General features: G+C 43.2%; 1 protein-coding gene across 11 annotated transcripts in view; it reads right to left on the reverse strand.

The window, feature by feature from the left end:
* Nucleotides 1-304: 304 nt before the first annotated feature.
* LOC110502227 (vinculin) overlaps nucleotides 305-25,793 on the reverse strand; it is a 59,126-nt gene continuing 33,637 nt past the window's right edge. For 4 of the 11 annotated variants that reach the window (XM_021580088.2, XM_090216595.1, XM_090216594.1 and 1 more), the window contains 12 exons: nucleotides 13,062-13,252; nucleotides 12,092-12,291; nucleotides 10,862-10,990; nucleotides 10,614-10,763; nucleotides 10,426-10,534; nucleotides 9,955-10,257; nucleotides 9,738-9,862; nucleotides 9,363-9,563; nucleotides 8,001-8,171; nucleotides 6,925-7,128; nucleotides 6,738-6,842; nucleotides 305-3,761 (listed from right to left, as the gene is read on the reverse strand). In XM_021580088.2, coding sequence (XP_021435763.1) covers nucleotides 3,615-3,761; nucleotides 6,738-6,842; nucleotides 6,925-7,128; nucleotides 8,001-8,171; nucleotides 9,363-9,563; nucleotides 9,738-9,862; nucleotides 9,955-10,257; nucleotides 10,426-10,534; nucleotides 10,614-10,763; nucleotides 10,862-10,990; nucleotides 12,092-12,291; nucleotides 13,062-13,252 — 2,035 coding nt within the window. In that variant the 3' untranslated portion in view covers nucleotides 305-3,614. Of the gene's footprint in view, nucleotides 3,762-6,737; nucleotides 6,843-6,924; nucleotides 7,129-8,000; nucleotides 8,172-9,362; nucleotides 9,564-9,737; nucleotides 9,863-9,954; nucleotides 10,258-10,425; nucleotides 10,535-10,613; nucleotides 10,764-10,861; nucleotides 10,991-12,091; nucleotides 12,292-12,867; nucleotides 12,895-13,061; nucleotides 13,253-25,793 lie in introns of all 11 variants that reach the window. The other 7 variants (XM_021580086.3, XM_090216593.1, XM_090216590.1 and 4 more) reach the window with 5 other exon arrangements.

Below are 25,793 nucleotides of genomic sequence, written 5' to 3' on the forward strand. Positions count from 1 at the left end.
TGGTCCCCTAAAATTAGGGGACAATGTACAGAAGTGCTGTATTTTGTAAGCGGTTTATCTGATATGGATGAAAATACCCTTAAATTAAAGGGTCTGCACCTTAACCTCCTTAGTCATTGTATCATTTCAAATCCAAAGTACTGGAGTACTTGATCTCACTCTAATTCCATTTTGACATTATGCAGTATTGTGTCTAGGCCAGTGACAAAATGTATTTTAGCAATTTTAAATTCAGGCTGTAACAACAATGAGGAAAAAGTCAAGGGATGTGAATACTTTCTGGAGGCACTGTAGATGTAATATATAAATGAAAGACAAAATATATTTTAATGTTGTTTTCGTTATTATTCCAAGGCACAATACAATGTATGTGTTGGCAGGCTGTCTGACAGTGTTTTATACGTACATTCACAGAATACACACCCTAACCCTGTGCACACAACACACCTATACATGGACAGGGGGCTCAGTGACTACATGCTCAATATGTAACCATAATAACATAAATAAAGCTTGTTAACAAGTGGAGTATTCCAGATATCGGGACTATCAAGTTAGCCACCAAACTTTAAACGGTCACATTTATCAAAAACATTAAGTTATTTCAAGCAATTTTGGAAAGTTAGCTGGCTAAAAATAAAATTCTACATTTTTAGAACTGCCTGTACTGTACCAGCATAAACCACAGTATTGACAGCCTTAAACCCAGCTTGTAGGCTGCTTTACCCTAAGCTGTACTGTGGTGCTTTACCGGCCTTAACCATTACAGCTTAATACCAATACTTGCATGCGCACACACACATAAACATATATCACAGACAAACACATTCACACTGATAGAGCAGGTGGACGGGATGTGTAACTGTAAAGATTGGCTTTAGTGTTCACTCATGAAAAAGTACCAAACTAACAGTGCAACTGTTACATGGAACATACAGAAAATAATAATCTAATCAGTGTTACAATCACACTGCAAAACGATCTTATTTAATTGTCTTTTTGAACTCCAGAAAACAAGGTTCTAATAAACTTGAGTACATTCAGTGTTTTCTAACTTGATCTTTACATCTGCATTAATTGTGCTTTTAAGGTTGTCAGAAAGTCCTATCATACACTACATGACCAAAAGTATATGGACACCTGCTCATCAAACATCTCATTCCAAAATCATGGGCATTAATATGGAGGCCACCACTCTTCTGGGAAGGCTTTCCTCTAGATGTTGGAACATTGCTGCGGGGACTTGCTTCCATTCAGCCGCAAGAGCATGCATGAGTGAGGTCGGGCACTGATGTTGGGTGATTAGTCCTAGCTCGCAGTTGGCATTCCAATTCATGCCAAAGGTGTCCGATGGGGTCAAGTTCTTCCACACCGATCTCGACAAACCATTTCTGTATAGACCTTGCTTTGTGCATGGGAGCATTGTCATGCTGAAACAGGAAAGGGCCTTCTACAAACTGTTGCCACAAAGTTGGAAGCACAGAATCGTCTAGAATTTCATTTAATACTGTAGCGTTAAGACTTCCCTTCACTGGAATTAAGGGGCCTAGCCCAAACCTTGAAAAACTTCCCCAGACCATTATTCCTCCTCTACCAATCTTTACAGTTGATACTATGCATTGGGGCATGTAGCTCTTTCTTGGGAAACAGCAAACCCAGATTCAGCCATCAAGACTGGTCAAGCGTGATTCATCACTCCAGAGAACGCGTTTCCACTTCTTCAGAGTCCAATGGCGGAAAGCTTTACACCACTCCAGCCGACACTTGGCATTGCACATGGTGATCTTAGGCTTGTGTGCGGCTGCTCGGCCATGGAAACCCATTTCATGAAGCTCCCGACGAACAGTTCTTGTGCTGACGATGCTTCCAGAGGAAGTTTAGAACTCGGTAGTGAGTGTTGCAACCAAGGACAGACAATTTTTACACGCCTCTGCACTCTGTGTTACCGTTCTGTGAGCTTGTGTGGCCTACCATTGAGCCTTTGTTGCTCCTAGACGTTTCCACTTCACAATAGCAGCACTTACTGTTGTCCGTGGCAGCTCTAGCAGGGCAAAAATTCTGATCTCTTCAGTAAGGCCATTCTACTGCCATTGTTTGTCTCTGGAGATTGCATGATTGTGTGCTCGATTTTATACACCTGCCAGCAACGGGTGTGGCTGAAATAATCAATCCCACTAATTTGAAGGGGTGTCCACATACTTTTGTATATACACTATTGTTCAAAAGTTTGGAGTCACTTAGAAATATCCTCGTTTTTGAAAGAAAAGCAAATGTTTTGTCCATTTAAAGTAACATCAAATGGGTCAGAAATACAGTTTAGACACGTTGTAAACGACTATTGTAGCTGGAAACGGCAGATTTTTTTGTGGAATATCTACATAGGCGTTCAGAGGCCCATTATCAGCAACCATCACTCCCGTGTTCCAATGGCACGTTGTGTTAGCTGAAAGGCTAATTGATCATTAGAAAACCCTTTTGCAATTATGTTAGCACAGCTGAAAACTGTTGTGCTGATTAAGGAAGCAATAAAACTGGCTTTAAGTCTGGCCTTAAGCAATAAGACTGACGAGTTTCAGAAGAAAGTTTTGTTTCTAGCCATTTTGAGCCTGTAATCAAACTCACACATGCTGATGCTCCAGATACTCAACTAGTCTAATGAAGGCCAGTTTTATTGCTTCTTTAAATCAGCACAACAGTTTCCAGCTGTGCTTACATAATTGCAAAAGGGTTTTCTAATAATCAATTAACATTTTTAAAATGATAAACTTGGATTAGCTAACAATGTGCCATTGGAACACAGGAGTGATGGTTTCTGATAATGGGCCTCTGTACGCCTATGTAGATATTCCATTAAAAAAATCTGCAGTTTTTTAGCTAAAATAGTCATTTAAAACATTAACAATGTCTACATTGTATTTCTGATCAATTTCATGTTATTTTAATTGGCAAAATGTCTAAGTGACTCCAAACTTTCCAACGGTAGTGTATAGTGTATGTTCATATACAGTGGTGTAAAACAAAGTCTTTGGTGAGGTTTGTGACATGTCAAATAAAATTCAGTAAAAACACAGGAAGCATCTCTTGAGCACCAACCAACACGCCAGCCTGACAGCTTCCAGAAGTCAATAAATAGCATCTCACACTCACTTCATATCATATTAACATCATACAAACAAAGCTGTCACTGTACGTCACATGCTATTCCCTATGTAGTGCTCTACTTTTGATCAGGACCCATAGGGCTGTAGTCAAAAGTAGTGCACTATATAGGGAATAGGGTGGCATTTAGAACCCATTCATTGTGTACCAGTGGTTGAAGTGGGCTGGTGACATTCATTTAGAATGGGACAGGTAAAAAAATAAGTCACCATGTTTAGAAAATATAAAAACTCTTCATGCTAAAAAAAACTCTTGAAACCCAACATACAAAAAATATATATTGAAGCTGTTGTCCTACATAATAACATGGTAACGGATAAATTTAACTTTGGAGCTAACAACTCAAACTTATTTCAACAGGGATGTTGTTAAGTGTACTCTACTAACTACACATACAGAGTATGCCGTAAAACTACACCTGTTTGTTTGTGTGTGTGTGTTGGCACCGGTATGTGTTACTGGTACCAGGGGGTCTTGCGGACCCAGCGCAGGGTGAAGCCTGCATCGGTGCGGATCTTGATTGAAGCAGCTTCGGCCTCTCTCACGGTCTCCTTGACTGACTGCATCAGGTTCTGGGCATTATGGACCAGCATCTCTGTAGCCTGGATGTTGGAGGGAGAGAGTGAGAGAGCGGTTAAACACTGTGGCCATTGGGGGAGCAAGGGAGTTGAAACAGGTTTGAAAATGTATAGAGTGCCTTCAGAAAGTATTCAGACCCTTGACTTTTTCCACATTTTGTTAGGTTACAGCCTTATTCTAATATCGATTAAATTGTTTTTATCCTCTACACACAATACCCCATAATTACATAGCAAAAATAGGTTTTTAGACATTTTTGCTCATATATATACAGTGCCTTGCGAAAGTATTCGGCCCCCTTGAACTTTGCAACCTTTTGCCACATTTCAGGCTTCAAACATAAAGATATAAAACTGTATTTTTTTGTGAAGAATCAACAACAAGTGGGACACAATCATGAAGTGGAACGACATTTATTGGATATTTCAAACTTTTTTAACAAATCAAAAACTGAAAAATTGGGCGTGCAAAATTATTCAGCCCCTTTACTTTCAGTGCAGCAAACTCTCTCCAGAAGTTCAGTGAGCATCTCTGAATGATCCAATGTTGACCTAAATGACTAATGATGATAAATACAATCCACCTGTGTGTAATCAAGTCTCCGTATAAATGCACCTGCACTGTGATAGTCTCAGAGGTCCGTTAAAAGCGCAGAGAGCATCATGAAGAACAAGGAACACACCAGGCAGGTCCGAGATACTGTTGTGAAGAAGTTTAAAGCCGAATTTGGATACAAAAATATTTCCCAAGCTTTAAACATCCCAAGGAGCACTGTGCAAGCGATAATATTGAAATGGAAGGAGTATCAGACCACTGCAAATCTACCAAGACCTGGCCGTCCCTCTAAACTTTCAGCTCATACAAGGAGAAGACTGATCAGAGATGAAGCCAAGTGGCCCATGATCACTCTGGATGAACTGCAGAGATCTACAGCTGAGGTGGGAGACTCTGTCCATAGGACAACAATCAGTCGTATATTGCACAAATCTGGCCTTTATGGAAGAGTGGCAAGAAGAAAGCCATTTCTTAAAGATATCCATAAAAAGTGTCGTTTAAAGTTTGCCACAAGCCACCTGGGAGACACACCAAACATGTGGAAGAAGGTGCTCTGGTCAGATGAAACCAAAATTGAACTTTTTGGCAACAATGCAAAACGTTATGTTTGGCGTAAAAGCAACACAGCTCATCACCCTGAACACACCATACCCACTGTCAAACATGGTGGTGGCAGCATCATGGTTTGGGCCTGCTTTTCTTCAGCAGGGACAGGGAAGATGGTTAAAATTGATGGGAAGATGGATGGAGCCAAATACAGGACCATTCTGGAAGAAAACCTGATGGAGTCTGCAAAAGACCTGAGACTGGGACGGAGATTTGTCTTCCAACAAGACAATGATCCAAAACATAAAGCAAAATCTACAATGGAATGGTTCAAAAATAAACATATCCAGGTGTTAGAATGGCCAAGTCAAAGTCCAGACCTGAATCCAATCGAGAATCTGTGGAAAGAACTGAAAACTGCTGTTCACAAATGCTCTCCATCCAACCTCACTGAGCTCGAGCTGTTTTGCAAGGAGGAATGGGAAACAATTTCAGTCTCTCGATGTGCAAAACTGATAGAGACATACCCCAAGCGACTTACAGCTGTAATCGCAGCAAAAGGTGGCGCTACAAAGTATTAACTTAAGGGGGCTGAATAATTTTGCACGCCCAATTTTTCAGTTTTTGATTTGTTAAAAAAGTTTGAAATATCCAATAAATGTCGTTCCACTTCATGATTGTGTCCCACTTGTTGTTGATTCTTCACAAAAAAATACAGTTTTATATCTTTATGTATGAAGCCTGAAATGTGGCAAAAGGTCGCAAAGTTCAAAGGGGCCGAATACTTTCGCAAGGCACTGTATATATATAGATGTTCAATCGGTGTTCAAGTCCGGGCTCTGGCTGGCCCCCTCAAGGACATTCGGGGACTTGTCCCGAAGCCAGTCCTACATTGTCTCTTTGTCCTGTTGGAAGGTGAACTTTCCTCCCCAGTCTGACATCATGAACGCTCTGGAGCAGGTTTTCATCAAGGATCTCTCAGTACTTTGCTCTGTTCATATTTCCTTCGATCCTGACTAGTCTCCCAGTCCATGCTGCTGAAAAACATCCCCACAGCATGATGCTGCCACCACCATGCTTCACCGTAGGGATGGTGCCAGGTTTCCTCCAGACATAATGCTTGGCATTCAGGCCAAAGAGTTGAATCTTGGTTACATCAGACCAGATAATCTTGTTTCTCATGGTCTGAGAGTCTTTAGGTTCCATTTGGCAAACTCCAAGCGGGCTGTCATTTGCCTTTTACTGAGGAGTGGCTTCCGGCCTGATTGGTGGAGTGCTCCAGAGATAGTTGTCTTTCTGGAAGGTTCTCCCATCTCCACAGAGGAACTCTCGGGTTCTTGGTCACTTCCCTGACTAAGGTCCTTCTCCCCCAATTGCTCAGTTTGGCCAGGTGGCCAGCTCTAGGAAGAGTCTTTGTGGTTCCAAACTTCTTCCATTTAAGAATGATGGAGGGCATTGTGTTTTTGGGGACCTTCGAGGCTGCATACATTTGTTGGTACTCTTCCCCAGATCTGTGCCTCGACACAATCTTGTCTTGGAGCTCTACGGACAATTCCTTCATGGCTTGGTTTTTGCTCTGACATGCACTGTCAACTGTGGAACCTTGTATAGACAGTGTGTGTGCCTTTCCAAATCATATCCAATCAATTGAGTATTCCACAGGTGGACTCCAATTAAGTTGTAGAAACATTAAAAGGATGATCAATGGAAACAGGATGCACCTGAGCTCAATTTCAAGTTTCATTGCAAGCTGTCTGAATACTTATGTAAATAAGGTATTTCTGTTTTTTTACTTTTAATTTAAAAAAAAATTTAATTGAAAAACCTGTTTCGTTTTGTCGGTATGAGGTATTGTGTGTAGATTGCTGAGGATTTTTTTTCTTAATTTTCTCTCTCACTTGTTCAGACTCCTCCTCGCTGATGTTGGTTCGTCCCAGCATGGTGGCTTTGACTGTTGACAGGATCTTCAGCTGAGTACTGATGGTGGGGATACGCTCACACACCTGGATACAAACAGCATGTTACAGTACACCCCCTGAGTGAGTGTGCGTGCAGGTGCGTGTTTGTATGTGCGTGCTTGAGTACCTGCAGCAGGTTGGTTCTGATGCGTCGGTCAGTACACTGCTTGGCCACCTCTTTGGCCAACCTGGTGACCTCATCCGAGGCTTTGGCAATGTCTTTAGCACACTGGATCATAGCCCGCTTATTACCGCTGCCGCCACGTACCAACCGGGACATCTCAGCCATCAGCAACGCCATCCTCTTGGCCGCCGCAATGATGTCATTTCCCTGTGGAGGAAGGGGGAAGGGTGTGATGGGGGAGATTGGGGGGAGGGACAATGGGAAAGAGGGAGTTAGTATTGTGGATGGGTGGGGTACTCCTGAATGCATCTGACGTGTTTCACGTTCCACATCTCCATGCCTCTGTGTTAGTCTTTCATACATGTATGTTCTCAGACATTGATCTTCAATGGTTGACGATCATGGGTAATGAAAATGTGTAGTCCAAAAGTTAGTTTTCTTGAGCTTGATTTAGAATGTTTTACAACACTCAGGCATGCACGTTCACACACACTCACATACATCGCCGATAGCTTATGTGATGATGGTCAGGTGGAGGTTAATATTTATCATCAGGCAAAGCAGGAAGTGTCATCCTACCAACAGCAGGCAGCTAGGAACACTACATCACCCAGAAAGTATTGAGAAACTGTCATCCTTGGCTTCACAGGTTGGACAAAGGCAGAGTCAGAGCGTCTGGCTCCTCCTCTAAACCACTTAGTTACCCAAGGGAGGGACTTGAGAAGCCAGTATCAGTTTATCCAGCAGGTGCAACAAAGGTGCCATTCCAACAACAATCCTCACAGGCAACCTTAACCCCAACAACGCAATGTAAACACAACTGTGTGTCAACTAAGTGTCCAGGAGTAATGCAGCAGCCATAGCTGATTGGATGTCCCCATGGTTACAGCAGGATGCAGAGCCGAGTTTCCATAGTAGCGGTGCAGATGGGATGCAGTCAGGACGTAGTCTACACCTTTCTGAAAACGTAATCCTAGTAAATTACAAGTTCCCATAGTAACAGTAAATGACTTGTTCCCATAGTAACAGTAAGTTACTTTTTCAACAGCAGGATGCAGAGGGGATGCAGTGGCCAGTACCTTGCTGGACCACTTGCGCGCCTCCTGATGAAGCGATTGTGCGGCGGCTAGGATGGGTTGATTTACGGCATTGCCGTTAGACGGCATCATTAACAGCTCTGGCTCATAGTCATCCTCACCGTCAGTAAACTCTTCTTCATCATCTACCTCTACACCCTCCTCTTCCTCAGGCTGGGGGTGGGTGAGGAGAGGAGGGGAGTGGAGTAGGAGGGATAGGGGTGAGGAGAGAGGCAGAGGGACGAGGAGTGTGATAAGATGGGAGGCAGCATGTAGAAAGTAGAGCGTTAGTATGACAGGCACTGAATGGAGAGAAGGACAAGAGGAAGTCTACAGTCGGGAGGAAGAGGAATGAGAGAATGGAGGGGAAAAAGCGATACTACCACTGGGGGAGAACGGAAAGAAGAGAGGAGAAGAGGCAGACAGTTCTATCAGTATCTATCAGAGGAGGGGAAGGAGGAGTTGGGCTAGGCAGGTAGCAATGAGGAAGGAGAACTGTGGTAGGGGGAGAGGGAGTCAGCCTGGGCTACAGTGTTCATTTAGATACAGGTACAAAATTATTCTATAATTGTTTCAATGTTGTGTAGCAGACAGAAACCAAACCCATATTGACTCTGACAGAGAGAGAATTGTGTTTTTGTCCATACTCTGTAAGACTGTTCTGTTCTAGTCCTCTTGTTTAGGGTTAAACAATTCCCGTAACTTTCCCAAAATTCCCAGGTTTTCCGGAAATCCTGGTTGGAGGATTCCTGGAATCAGAAAGGAATAAGCAAGAAATACGGAATCCTACAATTTCTGGAAAATCTGAGAATTTAGGGAATTTTTAGTAAAGTTAAGGGAATTTTGCAACAGACACCCTTCTCAGATGACAGTTTCCAGTTTTCGTCTGAAATTGGAATCAGCTCCCAGATCTTCATATTTCAGCAACACAGTTGTGTTGGAAAAATCCCTTTATTGCACAACTCAGAGTAGAGACACACAGGACATCAGAGAACCGCGTCTGTCATACCCAACCACTCCACATGTCTCCTATATCATAACCATAACCCCTCCACAACTCTCCTATTTGTCATAACCAATCCTTCCTCTGTAGATATTAATACAGTAGCTGAAGTAAAACTCTGCACTAAACCCAATAGATTACATTACCACTGGAACTAAGCCTGCATTAACACAGTAATACCACTGGTAGGGCCTACTTGCACAGCTAAACCGTATACAGTATACTAGTCCTGTATGAGAAATGCATGAACACCTGCACTAACACACATACACACTAGCACATACTTACAGCTGCACTAAAGCTAATGGCTAGCACCCTAACACCAGAGTAGTGTGTGTGTGTGTGTGTGTGTTTGTGCTGACCTTGCTGGACCACTTGCGTGCCTCATCGTGTAGTTGCCTAGCAGCCACCATCATGGGCTCACTGAGCAGCTCTCCTGCCTTCTGCTCTGGAAAGTCTTCATCTTTGTCTCTCTCTTTCTCCTCTGGAGGTGGGGGGCGGGGTGGGGGCACCTCTCCCTCTGGTAGGGGGGGCTTAGGCGGGGCCTGCTCCTGATCACTCACCTGGAGGGGACAGACAAACAGACGGACGGACAGAAAGACGGTTGGACGGACGGAGAGATGTAGCCCCCTCTAAGCCCCAGATAGCATTGTTTTTCTTGTTTTAATTAACAATGCCTGACGCTGAAACAGTTCAAGAGTTTGTGTAACACTGCGTGTGTGTGTGTTTGTACTCACGTGTAGCTTGTCTAGGTCTGGGGGTGGAGGGGGGAAGTCTGGTTCCGGGAGGCTGAAGGCTTCTCTGACCTTCCCAACAGCAGCCAGAATTCTGAGGCAAGAATCTAAAAAGGCCTTCTGAAGGGCTGAGTGGGAGAGTATGGGCATAAATTACAGTCAAATTCTGTACATACAAGTGGCAGAAACAAGGCATATATGTGTGCGTGCGTGTAAGTACCTGGGTACTGTATATTTCCGGCCACAGCCTTAGCGTCTATAACCATAGGTGATATAGTGTGGCTAAGTATATCTGATGCACGTTTCACTGCTTCTCTGAACCATGGGTCCTCTGAGTTCTCCACCTCTCTCTTCGCTACCAGAAGTACACGATTGGCTCGCCGAGCTATGCTGGTCGCCCCGGCAACTAGCATCTGCGGCTGTACATTCGCTATGGCGACACGACACTTATCGATGTCCTTCTTTATCGCCTCCTCAGACGCATCCAGCAGAGACTTGGTGTCTATGGCTTCATCCACCAGACCTGCACACACAAGCATGCAAGCACACAGACACACAAAGAGACATGAGGAAGAGTGAAACATACAGTATACAGCCTTCAGAAATCTTTGTGTGTGTGTGTGTGTGTGTGTGTGGTTGCGGTTGCATATGCATGCATGCATGCATGCATGCGAGGGTGTGTGTGTGTTACCAGTGAGTTTCTCTACATTGTCGATCCACTGGTTCTTCATGGTGTCAAAGTGTTCGTAGGCCGCCTGGTTACCTGGATTCTTCAACAGGATACGAGCTGCGGAGGTCACCTGAACACACACTCATAATCAACATCATTGTTGTGTCTATCTAAAGACTAAGTCCGTGGACACACACACACACACGTACCTGTGGAGTGAGTTCTCTGGTGTGTTTAACGGTAGCCTGTATTCCCTCAACTGTGTTTTTATTAGCTGATCCCACGGCCGCTGCCTTCTCCGCTGTTGCGCCCAGGCGACCCGCATGGGCCTCAAAGTTACCAGCACGCTCATCAAACACCTGCAACACACACAAATTAGCCTCTACAAACACTGACCGTAACGCAACACAACGTTGTAGAAAGGAAATATACATATATAGACATACACAGACAGTACCTCCTCTCTGTGCGGGGCCTCTGGGGGGGCAGTCGCAGACACAGCCAGTAGTTTAATGGGGGTGGTGGTGTCACTGAACACATCGGATACTTCCTGGGTCATGACTTCCTGCATACGACCCTTCAAGTCCTGACAGACATACAGCATGGATATTTATATCAGTACATGTTTTTTACATTATGTCTAATGTACAGTCGTGGCCAAAAGTTTTGAGAATGACACAAATATGAATTTTCACAAAGTTTGCTGCTTTAGTGTCTTTAGATATTTTTGTCAGATGTTACTATGGAATACTGAAGTATAATTACAAGCATTTCATAAGTGTCAAAGGCTTTAATAGAGTCAATATTTGCAGTGTTGACCCTTATTTTTTAAGACCTCTGCAATCTGCCCTGGCATGCTGTCAATTAACTTCTGGGCCACATCCTGACTGATGGCAGCCCATTCTTGCATAATCAATGCTTGGAGTTCGTCAGAATTTGTGGGTTTTTGTTTGTCCACCCGTCTCTTGAGTATTGACCAAGTTCTCAATGGGATTAAGATCTGGGGAGTTTCCTGGCCATGGACCCAAAATATCGATGTTTTGTTCCCCGAGCCACTTGGTTATCAATTTTGCCTTATGGCAAGGTGCTCCATCATGCTGGAAAAGGCATTGTTTGTCACCAAACTGTTCCTGGATGGTTGGGAGAAGTTGCTCTCGGAGGATGTGTTGGTACCATTCTTTATTCATGGCTGTGTTCTTGTGCAAAATTGTGTGAGCCCTCTCCCTTGGCTGAGAAGCAACCCCACACATGAATGGTCTCAGGATGCTTTAATGTTGGCATTAAGTGTCTTACGTGCCAACATTGTGTCTTACATACTGACCACACCGCTCAAGCGCATGTTGATTTTGTCCACCCACACCAGACGCAATCAGTCCACGCAGAATGAAATATCAAAACAACTGGTCGAAAAGCATTAAGCATTTATGGCAATTTAGCTAGCTAGCTTGCTGTTGTTCGCTATTTTGTCCTGGGATAGAAAATGTTGTTTTTTATTTTACCTGAAATGCACAAGGTCTTCTACTCCGACAATTAAGCCATGATGGGATGTTTAATACTTAATTAACTCAGGAACCACACCTGTGTGGAAGCACCTGCTTTCAATATACTTTGTATCCCTCATTTACTCAAGTGTTTCCTTTATTTTGGAAGTTACCTGTATATTTGCCCATCACTGCGTGTGTGTTACCTTCAGACTTTCCTGTAGTTGTGAAGCAGTAGCTTTAGCCTGCGGGGCTTCGGCCTCTCCCCTCCCCGCTATGTCTGCCAGTGATGTCATCAGCGCCTCGTTGCGATCGCAGCAGACAATCATGTCCTGCCGGTACGGCCCCCCCAGCCCTCCAGCCAACCGGCGGCCCTCCGATACCAAGCCCCGGATTGCTGCCTGACCTTGAGGGTAATGCATGTGTAACACACTGGATTTGATATACTTTGTTGCAAAACATTTCCCATTTCAAAACGTTTTGCTACGGTGTGCACTAATGCGACTCAGAGTTCATGGCCATGTCTCTTATGACATGATAGTACAACTTTAGTATAGTAAAACGATATACAGTGAGCTCCAAAAGTATTGGGACAGTGACAAATATTTAGTTGTTTTGGCTCTGTACTCCAGCACTTTGGATTTTAAATGATGCAGTGACTTTGAGGTTAAAATGCTTGACTGCCAGCTTTCATTTTAGTGTTTCATCCATATCGGCTGAACCGTTTATAGTCCCCCCTAAAATTGGGGGACTATGTGGAAAAAGTGCAGTAGTTTCTAAACAGTTCACTCAATATGTTAGTTCAGTTCACTCAATAAAGCTGACAGTCTGCACGTTAACCTCAGTCATTGTATAATTTCAAATCCGAAGTGCTGGAATACAGAGCCAAAACAACAACAAATGTGCCACTGTCCCAATACTTTTACGAGCTCACTGTACAGCACAACAGCTTTATGGTTCAGTTCTCTGTAAAAGTAGTTACCTGAGTTGTGCTGTGGCCGCTCACACACTGCACTCAGACGGCAGCATGGCAGAAACAGAGTCCAACATAAACACACATGCACATAGGGGTGTGCAAAATAAATATGGACACTGTACTGTATTATCCTCTCCTTTCCTCTCCCCTGCCTTCTCCACTCTCCTCTCCCCACATCCCCTTCTCCCTCCCTCACTCACCCACACCCCTGTCATTCTGTCCAGGGTTGTTGACCCAGCGTAGGGCCTGCTCCATCTTGCCTTGCAGAGTGATGGCTGGTTTGGCAGGTCTCATGTTGGCCACCGCTCTGTTGGTCTTAGCCTGTAGGGTCAGGAGAGCTGCTCCAATGAGTTTACATAGCGCACGCACCTCTGGACTGTCCCCTTTACCCCTGAGATACAGGGAGAGATAGAAGAGAAGGAGAGAAACCGAGACAAAGTGAAAGAGTGAGGGTGAGGGCAAGAAAGAGATAAGCCTTTGTCACGAAGTGCTTTACAGTAGTCTGTCCAAGACAACAAAGAGCTAGCAGAAGCACAGTGGCAAGGAAAATACATACGTATGTAAGAATGCTGTTCATTGACTATAGCTCAACATTCAACACCATAGTACCCTCCAAGCTCATCATCAAGCTCGAGGCCCTGGGTCTGAACCCCGCCCTGTGCAACTGGGTCCTCGACTTCGTGATGTGTCACCCCCAGGTGGTGAAGGTAGGAAACAACACCTCCTCTTCGCTGATCCTCAACACTGGGGTGCGTGCTCAACCCCCTCCTGTACTCCTTGATCCCCCATGACTGCATGGCAAGCACGCCTCCAACTCAATCATCAAGTTTGCTGACGACACAACAGTAGTAGGCTTGATTATCAACAACGATAAGACCGTCTACAGGGTGAGGTGAGGGCTCTGGGAGTGTGGTGCCAGGAAAATAACCTCTCACTCAAGGTCAACAAAACTCTGGAGATGATCGTGGACCTCAGGAAACAGCAGGAAACACCCCCCTATCCACATCGATGGGACCACAGTGGAGAAGGTGGAAAGCTTCAAGTTCCTCGGCGTACACATCACTGACAAACTGAAATTGTCCACCCACACAGACAGTGTGGTGAAGAACGTGCAACAGTGCCTCTTCAACCTCAGGAGGCTAAATAAATTTGGCTTAACACCTAAAACCCTCACAAACTTTTACAGTTGCACAATTGAGAGCATCCTGTTGGGCTGTATCAACACCTGATATGGCAACTGCACCACCTACAACCACAAAGCTCTCCAGAGGGTGGTGCGGTCTGCCCAACGCAAACATCCCGCCCTCCAGGACACCAACAGCCCCCGATGCCATAGGAAGGCCAAAAAGATAATCAAGGATATCAACCACCCGAGCCACTGTCTGTTCACCCCGCTATCATCCAGAAGGTAAACTATTGTACGTTATTTTAGTCACTTTAATTATGTGCAAATATTGCATCACCCATATCATATGTATATAATGTGTTCTATACTGTGTCGTATCTTAGTCCAATGCCACTCTGACATATGTATATATTCTTCATCCATTCCTTACTTAGATGTACGTGTATTTTGGGTATATGTTGTGAAACTGTTAGAGCACTGTCGGAGCTAGAAACACAAGCATTTAGCTACACCCGCATATGCTAAACACGTGTATGTGACCAATACATTTGATTTGGATTTAATTTGAGTGTCCAGGCTTTCCCTCCGCTTGAACTCCTGAAACTAAGTCTACTTTGAGCAAGACCGAGGCCTGGGCAATACTTCCCATGTACCATGCTCTACATTTGATGACACCAGGGCCCAGCTTAGCGCAGTGCGCACAGCTAGCAGCATCAACGAGAGCTGCCAAAGTGTGTTTTTTTTTTATTTGATTTACCTTTATTTAACTAGGCAAGTCAGTTAAGAACAAATTCTTATTTTCAATGATGGCCTAGGAACAGTGGGTTAACTACCTGTTCAGGGGCAGAATGGCAGATTTGTACCTTGTCAGCTCAGTGGTTTGAACTTGCAACCTTACAGGATACTAGTCCAATGCTCTAACCACTAGGCTACCCTGCTGCCCCGTCTACGCCAAGGCAAGTAGCACAGAGCTGATGGGAGTCAGACTGGGTCATGTAGTGGCCGCAGTTGCCGGGGCGAGCCTTGTTAGGCTTGCGTCACTTCCTCTCCCCCTTGATCGGTACGCTGGAGGATATAATTTTGACCGGACAGACGAAACCAATGGAATTACCGGGGAGGAGGCTAGTTAGCAACACCACATGCTGCTGCTTTTCGACAGGGAAGTTGGACAAGACAAGGGGGGGGGGGGGGGGGGATGTTCACAGCTGTGACTATTACTGGTAGAATGGCCGACATTTGATCGTAAGGAATTCTAGGTCAGGTGAACACCATGAGTTGTTCATCATAAAACAGAGGTGTTTATCTCTGTCGGCGCGATGCATGGAGAAGCCCAGTGACTGGACCAATTCCTACAACATATCCTGAGAGAGCCATGTTTCTGTGAAACAGAGAATGTTAGAATCTCTGATGTCTCTCTGGAAGGCAACCCTTGCTCGAATTTCGTCTACCTGTTGTCAAGAGACTGGACATTGGTGAGTAGTATGCTCGGGAGCAGTGAGCGATGTGCCCGTTTACGAAGCCTGACCAGAAGACCGCTTCATCTGCCCTTTCTGCGTCGCTGTTGTTTTCGGTCAGCTGCTGGGATTAGATCCACTGTCCTGGGTGGTGGTCCGAAAAGATTATCTGCTTCAGGAAAGTCTTATTCCTGGTCGCATTGTTGGTAAGTTGACGTTGCTCTTATATCCAATAGTTCTTCCCGGCTGTATGTAATAAGACTTAAGATTTCCTGGGGTAACAAATTAAGTAAAAAAAATAAAATACTGCATAGTTAACTAAGAACTCGAAGCTAAGCGACCATCATTGTTGGCACCATTCTATATCAACTTGTTGGGAAATGTTAGATTACTTGTTAGATATTACTACACTGTTAGAACTAGAAGCACAAGCATTTCGGTACACTTGCATTAACATCTGCTAACCATGTGTATGTGACCAATAAAATTAGATTTGATTTGGGAGTAACGGGGAGACTGTGTTTTTTAAATGGTACGGTATCATAGTATGACTTTTTTCTATTTCATTTTTTTGCTTTATGAGTAGTGCGTGACCCTAAGGTGGCAACACATACATTTTAAGTGATTTCAATGGATTCTTTCAACTTCAACCCCCCAAAAAATTCTGCATTTTCATACATTTCTGCATTTCCTGCTGTAATTTGAGAATTTCCACGCTGCCACTTAGGGTTGCACGATATGGGCAAACAACCTAAGCCAAATGTTGCAATTGCAATTTGACTTAAGGTTTAGAGCAAAACACTTGCATGAACTGTTGGAATCATGGACATAGAATGATTATTCTAATCCTATAGTTAGAATTTAATATAATAGTGTTGTTTGACATGACAACGAATTGAAATGTCAGGGAGGAGATATTGTGACAGGGTAGGAACCAAAGTGTGGACAAGCTGGCTAAAAAGACTACTGTAACTCTGCTGGAGTCACTTTTATTGATAACTTTGACACCTTCTGGAAACAGAAGATACTCTATAGGAATGATGAAGTCCATCTAGACAATCTGGACCCTCTCTTTCTAAAATGATCCACCGCAATTGTTGCAACCCCTATTACTAACCTGTTCAAACTCTCTTTCGTATCATCTGAGATCCCTAAAGATTGGAAAGCTGCCGCGGTCATCCCCCTCTTCAAAGGGGGTGACACTCTAGACCCAAACTGTTACAGACCTATATCTATCCTAGCCTGCCCTTCTAAATTCTTTGAAAGCCAAGTTAACAAACAGATCATCGACCATTTCGAATCCCACTAACTTCTCCGCTATGCAATCTGGTTTCCGAGCTGGTCATGTGTGCACCTCAGCCACACTCAAGGTCCTAAACGATAAAAGACAATACTGTGCAGCCATATTCATCAACATGGCCAATGCTTTCGACTCTGTCAATCACCATATTCTTGTCGGCAGACTCAACAGCCTTGATTTCTCAAATGACTGCCTCGCCTGGTTCACCAACTACTTCTCAGATAGAGTTCAGTGTGTCAAATCAGAGGGCCTGTTGTCCAGACCTCTGGCCGTCTATGGGGCTGCCACAGGGTTACATTTTCAGGCCGACTCTTTTCTCTGTATACATCAATGATGTCGCTCTTGCTGCTGGTGATACTCTGATCCACCTCTACGCAGACGACACCATTCTGTATACTTCTGGCCCTTCTTTGGACACTATGTTAACAAACCCCCAGACGAGCTGTTTGGCCCTGTCCAGGGGTATCATCGGATGGGGCCACAGTGTCTCCTGACCCCTCCTGTCTCAGCCTCCAGTATTTATGCTGCAGTAGTTTGTGTCGGGGGGCTAAGGTCAGTTTGTTATATCTGGAGTACTTCTCCTGTCCTATCCGGTGTCCTGTGTGAATTTAAGTATGCTCTCTCTAATTCTCTCTTTCTTTCTCTCTCTCGGAGGACCTGAGCCCTAGGACCATGCCTCAGGACTACCTGACATGATGACTCCTTGCTGTCCCCAGTCCACCTGGCCGTGCTGCTGCTCCAGTTTCAACTGTTCTGCCTGTGATTATTATTATTTGACCATGCTGGTCATTTATGAACATTTGAACATCTTGGCCATGTTCTGTTATAATCTCCACCCGGCACAGCCAGAAGAGGACTGGCCACCCCATTTAGCCTGGTTCCTCTCTAGGTTTCTTCCTAGGTTTTGGTCTTTCTAGGGAGTTCTTCCTAGCCACCGTGTTTCTACACCTGCATTGCTTGCTGTTTGGGGTTTTAGGCTGGGTTTCTGTACAGCACTTTGAGATATCAGCTGATGTACGAAGGGCTATATAAATACATTTGATTTTATTTGGAGTGCGTGCTACGGGTGGGTGCTGCTATGGTGACCAGTGAGCTGAGATAAGGCAGGGCTTTACCTAGCAAAGATGTATAGATGACTTGGAGCCAGTGGGTTTGGCAACGAATATGCTCCAGCAGGTATATTTCACTGGTCACCCCCAAAGCCAACTCCTCTTTGGCCGCCTTTCCATCCAGTTCTCTGCTGCCAATGACTGGAACGAATTGTAAAAATCACTGAAGCTGGAGAGTTATATCTCCCTCACTAACTTTAAGCATCAGCTGTCAGAACAGCTTACCGATCATTGCACCTGTACATAGCCCATATGTAAATAGCCCACCCAACTACCACATCTCCTTATTATTTATTTTTTGCTCCTTTGCACCCCAGTATCTCTACTTGCACAACCATCTTCTGCACATCTATCACTCCAGTGTTTAATTGCTAAAATGTAATTATTTCGCCACTATGGCCTATTTATTGCCTTACCTGTCACGTTCTGACCTTTATTTCCTTTGTTTTGTCATTGTTTAGTATGGTCAGGGCGTGAGTTGGGGTGGGCAGTCTATATTTGTTTTTCTATGATTTGGGGATTTCTATGTTTCGGCCTAGTATGGTTCTCAATCAGAGGCAGGTGTCATTAGTTGTCTCTGATTGAGAATCATTCTTCGGTAGCCTGGGTTTCACTGTGTGTTTGTGGGTGTTTGTTTCCATGTCTGTGTTTTTCACCACACGGTACTGTTTTGGGTTTCGTTTATTGTTTTTGTATTCAGTTGTTCATGTGTACTATTTCTTGTTAAAAGAACCATGGACACTTACAACGCCACATATTGGTCCTCTGATCCTTTTCGCCTCTCCTCTTCGGAAGAAGAGGAGGAAATCCCTTACATTACCTCCCTAATCTTACTACATTTGCACACACTGTATATAGACTTTTCTATTGTGTTATTGAATGTACGTTTGTTTATCGCATGTGTAACTCTGTTGTTGTTTTTGTCGCACTGCTTTGCTTTATCTTGGCCAGATCACAGTTGTAAATGAGAACTTGTTCTCAACTGGCCTACCTGGTTAAAAAAAAGGTGAAATAAAAAAAATACAAATCATCTTGGCTCCTGGAATCTGTCCACACATTTCAAGGCTGCGTTGAAACAATGACTGGTAAATGATCCAAGACCATCTCAGTTAACCCCTAACATTGTGACAATGAGTCGTCATAATGCTGCATCAAATGTACATGATCTTAGGGGCATTGGCAAACACAATGTAAGTAATTTAATTTATGTACCCCTAATTGCACCGAATACATCTGTTTATCCTACAGCTATCATAAGCCGTAATCGTGAGCCTATAAACCAGAGTTACACTGTTAGCACGTGTGCAATAGTGGGAAGACCACTTTATGCAGCTTTATGCAGCTCACCCTGCACTATCAGCACCAATGTAAATAACATGAGTAAGTCTACCTCTGATAAGCTAGCCCAGTAAAGCATTAAAAACAAATCAAGCAACCCAGAAAAGTGCAAAAAATAGCCCATATTAACATATGTAGCCTAATTAACTTGTTACGGAGGTGGTCCCTGCACGGGGACAGCTCAGCGGAAATTTCAGAGCGCCACCTATAGTACTCGAGTATAGTACTCGATAAATCTCAAACGTTCATAAAAATACACATGCAAGGTACTGAATTAAAGCTACACTCGTTGTGAATCTAGCCACCAAGTCAGATTTGTAAAATGCTTTTCGGCGAAAGCATGAGAAGCTATTATCTGATAGCATGCACCCCCCAAAATACCAGCACGACACGTAAACAACAGATTTTGCGGTAGCCGGCGCTACCCAAAACGCAGAAATAAAATATAAAACATTCATTACCTTGGACGAGCTTGTTTGTTGGCACTCCTATATGTCCCATAAACATCACAATTGGGTCTTTTTCCCGATTAAATCCGTCATTGTATACCCAAAATGTCATTTGCTGAAGGCCAGTCTGATGCTGCAAAAAACCCATTTACAAGACGCAACGTCACTTTTTAAAATTACAAAAGTTGCCTATAAACTTTTACAAATCACTTCAAACGACTTTTCTAAACCAACTTTAGGTATTAATAAATGTTAATGATGTATCAAATTGATCACGGGGCGATCTGTATTCGATAGCAGCAAGTCTGGAAATCATTGTCCATTTTTTCAGTTTCACAACATACTGTGGTGCGCCTCAAGAAAGGAGGGGTCTATTCGTGTTGTAACCAAGGATAAATGAGTCAGAAATTGACAGCAATGGCGACATCGTGTGGAAGCTGTAGGCGTTTTCTGTCGCCTTAAACAATACATTGAATGGCGGACGAATATTTTTTTTGTGTTTTTGGTAAACAGTTTTACCAGGGATTTTTACTCCTAAACACGTTCTGTTATAGCCACAGACCCGATTTAACCAGTTTTAGAGACTTCAGAGTGTTTTCTATACACACATACTTATCATATGCATATACTATATTCCTGGCATGAGTAGCAGGACTTTGAAATGTTGCGCGATTTTTTACAAAAAGCTGCGAAAATTCGCATCATCCATAACAGGTTTTTAAACAAGATCCATGAAGTCAATAACTTGCTTGTAACAGAAGATATTCATATTCTGACTCTCTCTGAAACTCACTTAGATAATACCTTTGATGATACAGTGGTAGCAATACATGGTTATAACATCTACCAAAAAGACAGAAATGTCAACAGAGGTGGTGTTGCGGTCTAGAACCACATTCCTGTAAAACTTAGAGACAATCTAATGTTAAATACTGTTTAAGTAATATGGCTACATGTTAATCTGCCTCACCTAAAGCCCATTATTGTAGGAAGCTGCTATAGACCACCAAGTGCTAACAGTCAGTATCTGGATAATATGTGTGAAATGCTTGATAATGTGTGTGATATCAACAGAGAAGTATATTTTCTGGGTTGGAAAAAACTTTAAACTGTAACAAGTGCCTGCAACCTGGATCAGGTTGTCAGTTAAGCTAACAGTAGTTACAAACAGCACATTAATTAAATCATCAACATGTATTGATCACATCTTTACTAACGCTGCAGATATTTGCTTTAAAGCAGTATCCAAATCCATATGATGTGGTGAGCATTTCACTGTAAGGTCTGCTATACCTGTTGTATTCGGCGCACATGACAAATGAACTTGTATTTGATCACAATATAATAGCCATATCTAGGAAAACCAAAGTTCCAAAGGCTGGGCCTAATATAGTGTATAGGAGGTCATACGATAAGCTTTGTTGTGATTCACATGTTGATGATGTAAATAATATTTGCTGGTCTGTGGTGTGTAATGAGGAGCAACCAGATGCTGCACTTGATGCATTTATGAAACTACTTATTCCAGTTACTAATAAGCATGCACCCATTAAGAAAATGACTGTAAAAACGGTTGAATCCCCTTGGATTGATGAGGAATTGAAAAATTGTATGGTTGAGAGGGATGAGGCAAAAGGTATGGCAATTAAGTCTGGCAGCCCAACTGATTGGCAAACGCACCGCAAATTAAGAAATCATGTGACTAAACTAAATAAAAATAAACTACACTATGAAACAAAGATAAATTATATTAAGAATGATAGTAGAAAGATATGGGGCACCTTAAATGACATTTTGGGGGGGAAAAGCCAACTCGGCTCCTTCATTCATTGAATCAGATGGCTCATTCATCACAAAGCCCACTGATATTGCAAACTACTTTAATGACTTTTTCATTGACAAGATAAGCAAACTTAGGGATGACATGCCATCAACAAATGCTGATACTACACATCCAAGTATATCGGACCAAATTATGAAAGACAAGAATTGTACTTTTGAATTCCGTAAAGTCAGTGTGGAAGAGGTGAAAACATCATTGTTGTCTATCAACAACAACAAGCCACCGGGGTCTGTCAATCTGGATGGAAAATTACTGAGGATAATAGCAGACGATATTGCCAATCCTATTTGCCACATTTCAATTTAAGCCTACTAGAGAGTGTGTGCCCTCAGGCCTGGAGGGAAGCTAAAGTCATTCCGCTACCCAAGAATAGTAAAAGCCCCCTTTACTGGCTCAAATAGCCTGTTACCAACCCTTAGTAAACTTCTGGGAAAAAATAGTGTTTGACCAGATACAATGCTATTTCACAGTAAACAAACTGATAACAGAAATTCAGCATGCTTATACACCTTGACTACTGTTCAGATGTTTGTGTGCCACAAAATAGGACTTAGGAAAATTGCAATTGACTCAGCACGGCTGGCTAATATGCATGTCAATCTTTCCTGGCTGAAAGTGGAGGAGAGATTGACTTCATCACTACTTTTATTTATGAGCGGTATTGACATGTTGAATACACCGAGCTGTCTGTCTAAACTACTGGCACACTGCTCGGATACCCATGCATACCCCACAAGACATGCCACAAGAGAACTCTTCACAGTCCCCAAGTCCAAAACAGACTATGAGAGGCACACAGTACTACATAGAACTCTATTCCACATCAAGTAACTGACGCAAGCAGTAAAATTAGATTTTAAAAATCACCTTATGGACCAGTGGGGACTGTGAAGCAACACAAACATTGGCACAGACACATGCATACACACACACACACACACGATAACATACGCACTATACATACACATGGATTTAGTACTGTAGATACAGTGGGAAGAACAAGTATTTGATAACCTGCAAAATCGGCAGTGTTTCCTACTTACAAAGCATGCAAATGAATTACTTAAAAATCATAAAATTCCGTCTCTCACGGTTGAAGTGTACCTATGATAAAAATTACAGACCTCTACATGCTTTGTAAGTAGGAAAACCTGTAAAATCGGCAGTGTATTAAATACTTGTTCTCCCCACTGTATGTGGTAGTGGTGGAGTAGGAGCCTGAGGGCACACGGTGTGTTGTGAATGTATTGAAATCTTTTTTAAATTGTTTAAACTGCCTTCATTTTGCTGGACCCCAGGAAGAGTAGCAGCTAATGGAGACCAATAATAAACACACAAAATACAAAGTGTTTCCTAGGGGACCCTATAATCTTTGGCTACATTGAATGTTTTCTTTTAGCTACTTCTAATTCACACTAATTCACTTTGATACTTAAGTATATTTAAAACCAAATACTTTTTAGACTTTTACTCAATTACGATTTTACTGGGTGACTTTCACTTTTACTTGAGTCCTTTTCTTTTAAGATATCTTTACTTTTACTCAAGTATGACAATTGGGTACTTTTTCTACCACTGACATTTATTAGGTAGCTAGCCAGTTAACTTGCGATTAGCATTAGTGGCTAATAAAGTTTCGGCCCAACTTGCTAAGAAAAGACAAACTAGCTGTTTACAGATGTAAGAAACACAAATGTATAGCGTAATTATAGAATGCTAGTGGATTTATATGAAGAAGCAAAGTGAAAATAGCATCATTGTCGTCAACATTGTCACATGTGCTGCATTGACCATGCAGACTGAACGCAACGGTTTCGTGGTCGAAGAACAACAAATGCACTCCTTGTGTGACATAGGGCAGGGCTAGGTCTGTGTGGAAAGCAGCATGGAGAAAGAGAGAGCGGAGAGAGAGAAAGGACTCAAGTAGCGAAGTAAACTATAAAAATAGAGCAGCGTATACCATTTAACAAATCAAACATTCAGTTATAGAAGTAAAAACCCAAACTAGTCAGTGCATCAATACCGGTATATCGTAAAATATGGTATACCGACCAGCCCTATTAAAATGTACATATTATTGGTAACAGAAAACATAGCTGAAGAATAACTGTAGATTAAATCATGTAATTGGAAATTGCACACCCCATGTAGGCTACTGCCCCTTTAAGAGCTAGAATAGATTTTTCTACGTTGTGATTCTCACCAAATATGTTGGTGTCTTCTCACACTATTCAAACCCAAGATGGCATAGCAGTTCAGACGTATTTTTGTCCTCGTCCTGTCGTGTCCCGTATATATATATATTTACAACTTTTTTTTTCACATACATTTTTAATTTTCCAAAACTCATCTTCAGAACACTCTCCTGCAATCCGCTTCACCAATTTATATTTATATAAAAAAGTATTATTTACCTCAGATCTGTGATCCTCCGAGAGGCTAGCCAGAAATTAGCCAGAAGCTAGCCGGGAGCTAGCCAGAAGCTGGTCCAGAAGCTACTCTGAAGCTGGTTCAGGGGCTAGTTCAGAAGCTAGTTAGCTTATTTACTGGCTAATCGTTGGTACTCAGCTGACCACGGTTTGTGGTCATCGGCTGTCCTTTGGCTCGAGAATCTATCGCCAGTTTTGCACGGCGCGGTGCAGCGCAGCGCGGCTCGGAGCGGAACATATCGGACCAATTTTTCTCTCCATGTCCCTGGATTTCGGCCGCTGGCTCTGGACGTCCATGCCTGGATCTCGCAGCTAGCTAGCTGCTATCCGTGTGACTATCGGCTTTCGTCGATTCCGGAGCTAGCATCAATTGTTCCGGAGCTAGCCAGCTGAAGAGTTCCATCAATCACTCCTGGGCTGCAGTCACCTATCCGGACCCGTTTTGCTGCCTACGCGGAGCCCCACCGGGCCTTCACGGCTAGACTGCCGACGTTGTCTACCCGAGGGAATTGTCCGGCTGGTTCCTCCGGCGTAACGTTGCCTGGGCGCCCATCTGCGGCCTGCTAGCCGTTGGCTATCTTATCGGCTGCTATCTGAATAGACAATCGGACAATTTTTATTTTATTTTATTTTTATGTATTTATTTATTTATTTTTCTTCTTGGGCCTCTATAACTATATATATTGTTTTTATTTTTGTTGTTGTTGTTGTTGTGTGATTTGGATTCATCCCCTCTACCACACGGAAACCCACTAATCTACTGACGGAACGCAAGAGTTAGCTAATAACAGACCTCCATCTTATGCTAGCTTGCTCCTATGCTAGCTTGCTACCGATTTAGCTGTCTAAATCGCCGTGACCCCCAACCAACCTCTCCACTCACTGGACCCTTTTGATCACTCGACTGAGCATGCCTCTCCTTCATGTCAATATGCCTTTTCCATTGCTGTTCTGGTTAGTGTTTATTGTCTTATTTCACTGTAGAGCCTCTAGTCCTGCTCATTATACCTTATCCAACCTATTAGTTCCACCACCCACACATGCAATGACATCTCCTGGTTTCAATGATGTTTCTAGAGACAATATCTCTCTCTTCATCACTCAATACCTAGGTTTACCTCCACTGTATTCACATCCTACCTTACCTTTGTCTGTACATTATACCTTGATGCTATTTTATCGCCCCCAGAAACCTCCTTTTACTCTCTGTTCCAGACGTTCTAAACGACCAATTCTTATTGCTTTTAGCCGCACCCTTATTCTACTCCTACTCTGTTCATCTGGCGATGTAGAGGTGAATCCAGGCCCTGCAGTGCCTAGCTCCACTCCTATTCCCCAGGCGCTCTCTTTTGACGACTTCTGTAACCGTAATAGCCTTGGTTTTATGCATGTTAACATTAGAAGCCTCCTCCCTAAGTTTGTTCTATTCACTGCTTTAGCACACTCTGCCAACCCGGATGTTCTAGCTGTGTCTGAATCCTGGCTTAGGAAGACCACCAAAAATTCAGACATTTTAATTCCAAACTACAACATTTTCAGACAAGATAGAACTGCCAAAGGGGGCGGTGTTGCAATCTACTGCAAAGATAGCCTGCAGAGTTCTGTCCTACTATCCAGGTCTGTACCCAAACAATTTGAACTTCTACTTTTAAAAATCCACCTCTCTAAAAACAAGTCTCTCACCGTTGCCGCCTGCTATAGACCACCCTCTGCCCCCAGCTGTGCTCTGGACACCATATGTGAACTGATTGCCCCCCATCTATCTTCAGAGCTTGTGCTGCTAGGCGACCTAAACTGGAACATGCTTAACACCCCAGCCATCCTACAATCTAAACTTGATGCCCTCAACCTCACACAAATTATCAATGAACCTACCAGGTACCT

This window comes from Oncorhynchus mykiss, chromosome 23, assembly GCF_057628025.1.
Source record: "Oncorhynchus mykiss isolate SJ-2025 chromosome 23, ASM5762802v1, whole genome shotgun sequence".
Lineage (NCBI taxonomy): Eukaryota > Metazoa > Chordata > Actinopteri > Salmoniformes > Salmonidae > Oncorhynchus > Oncorhynchus mykiss.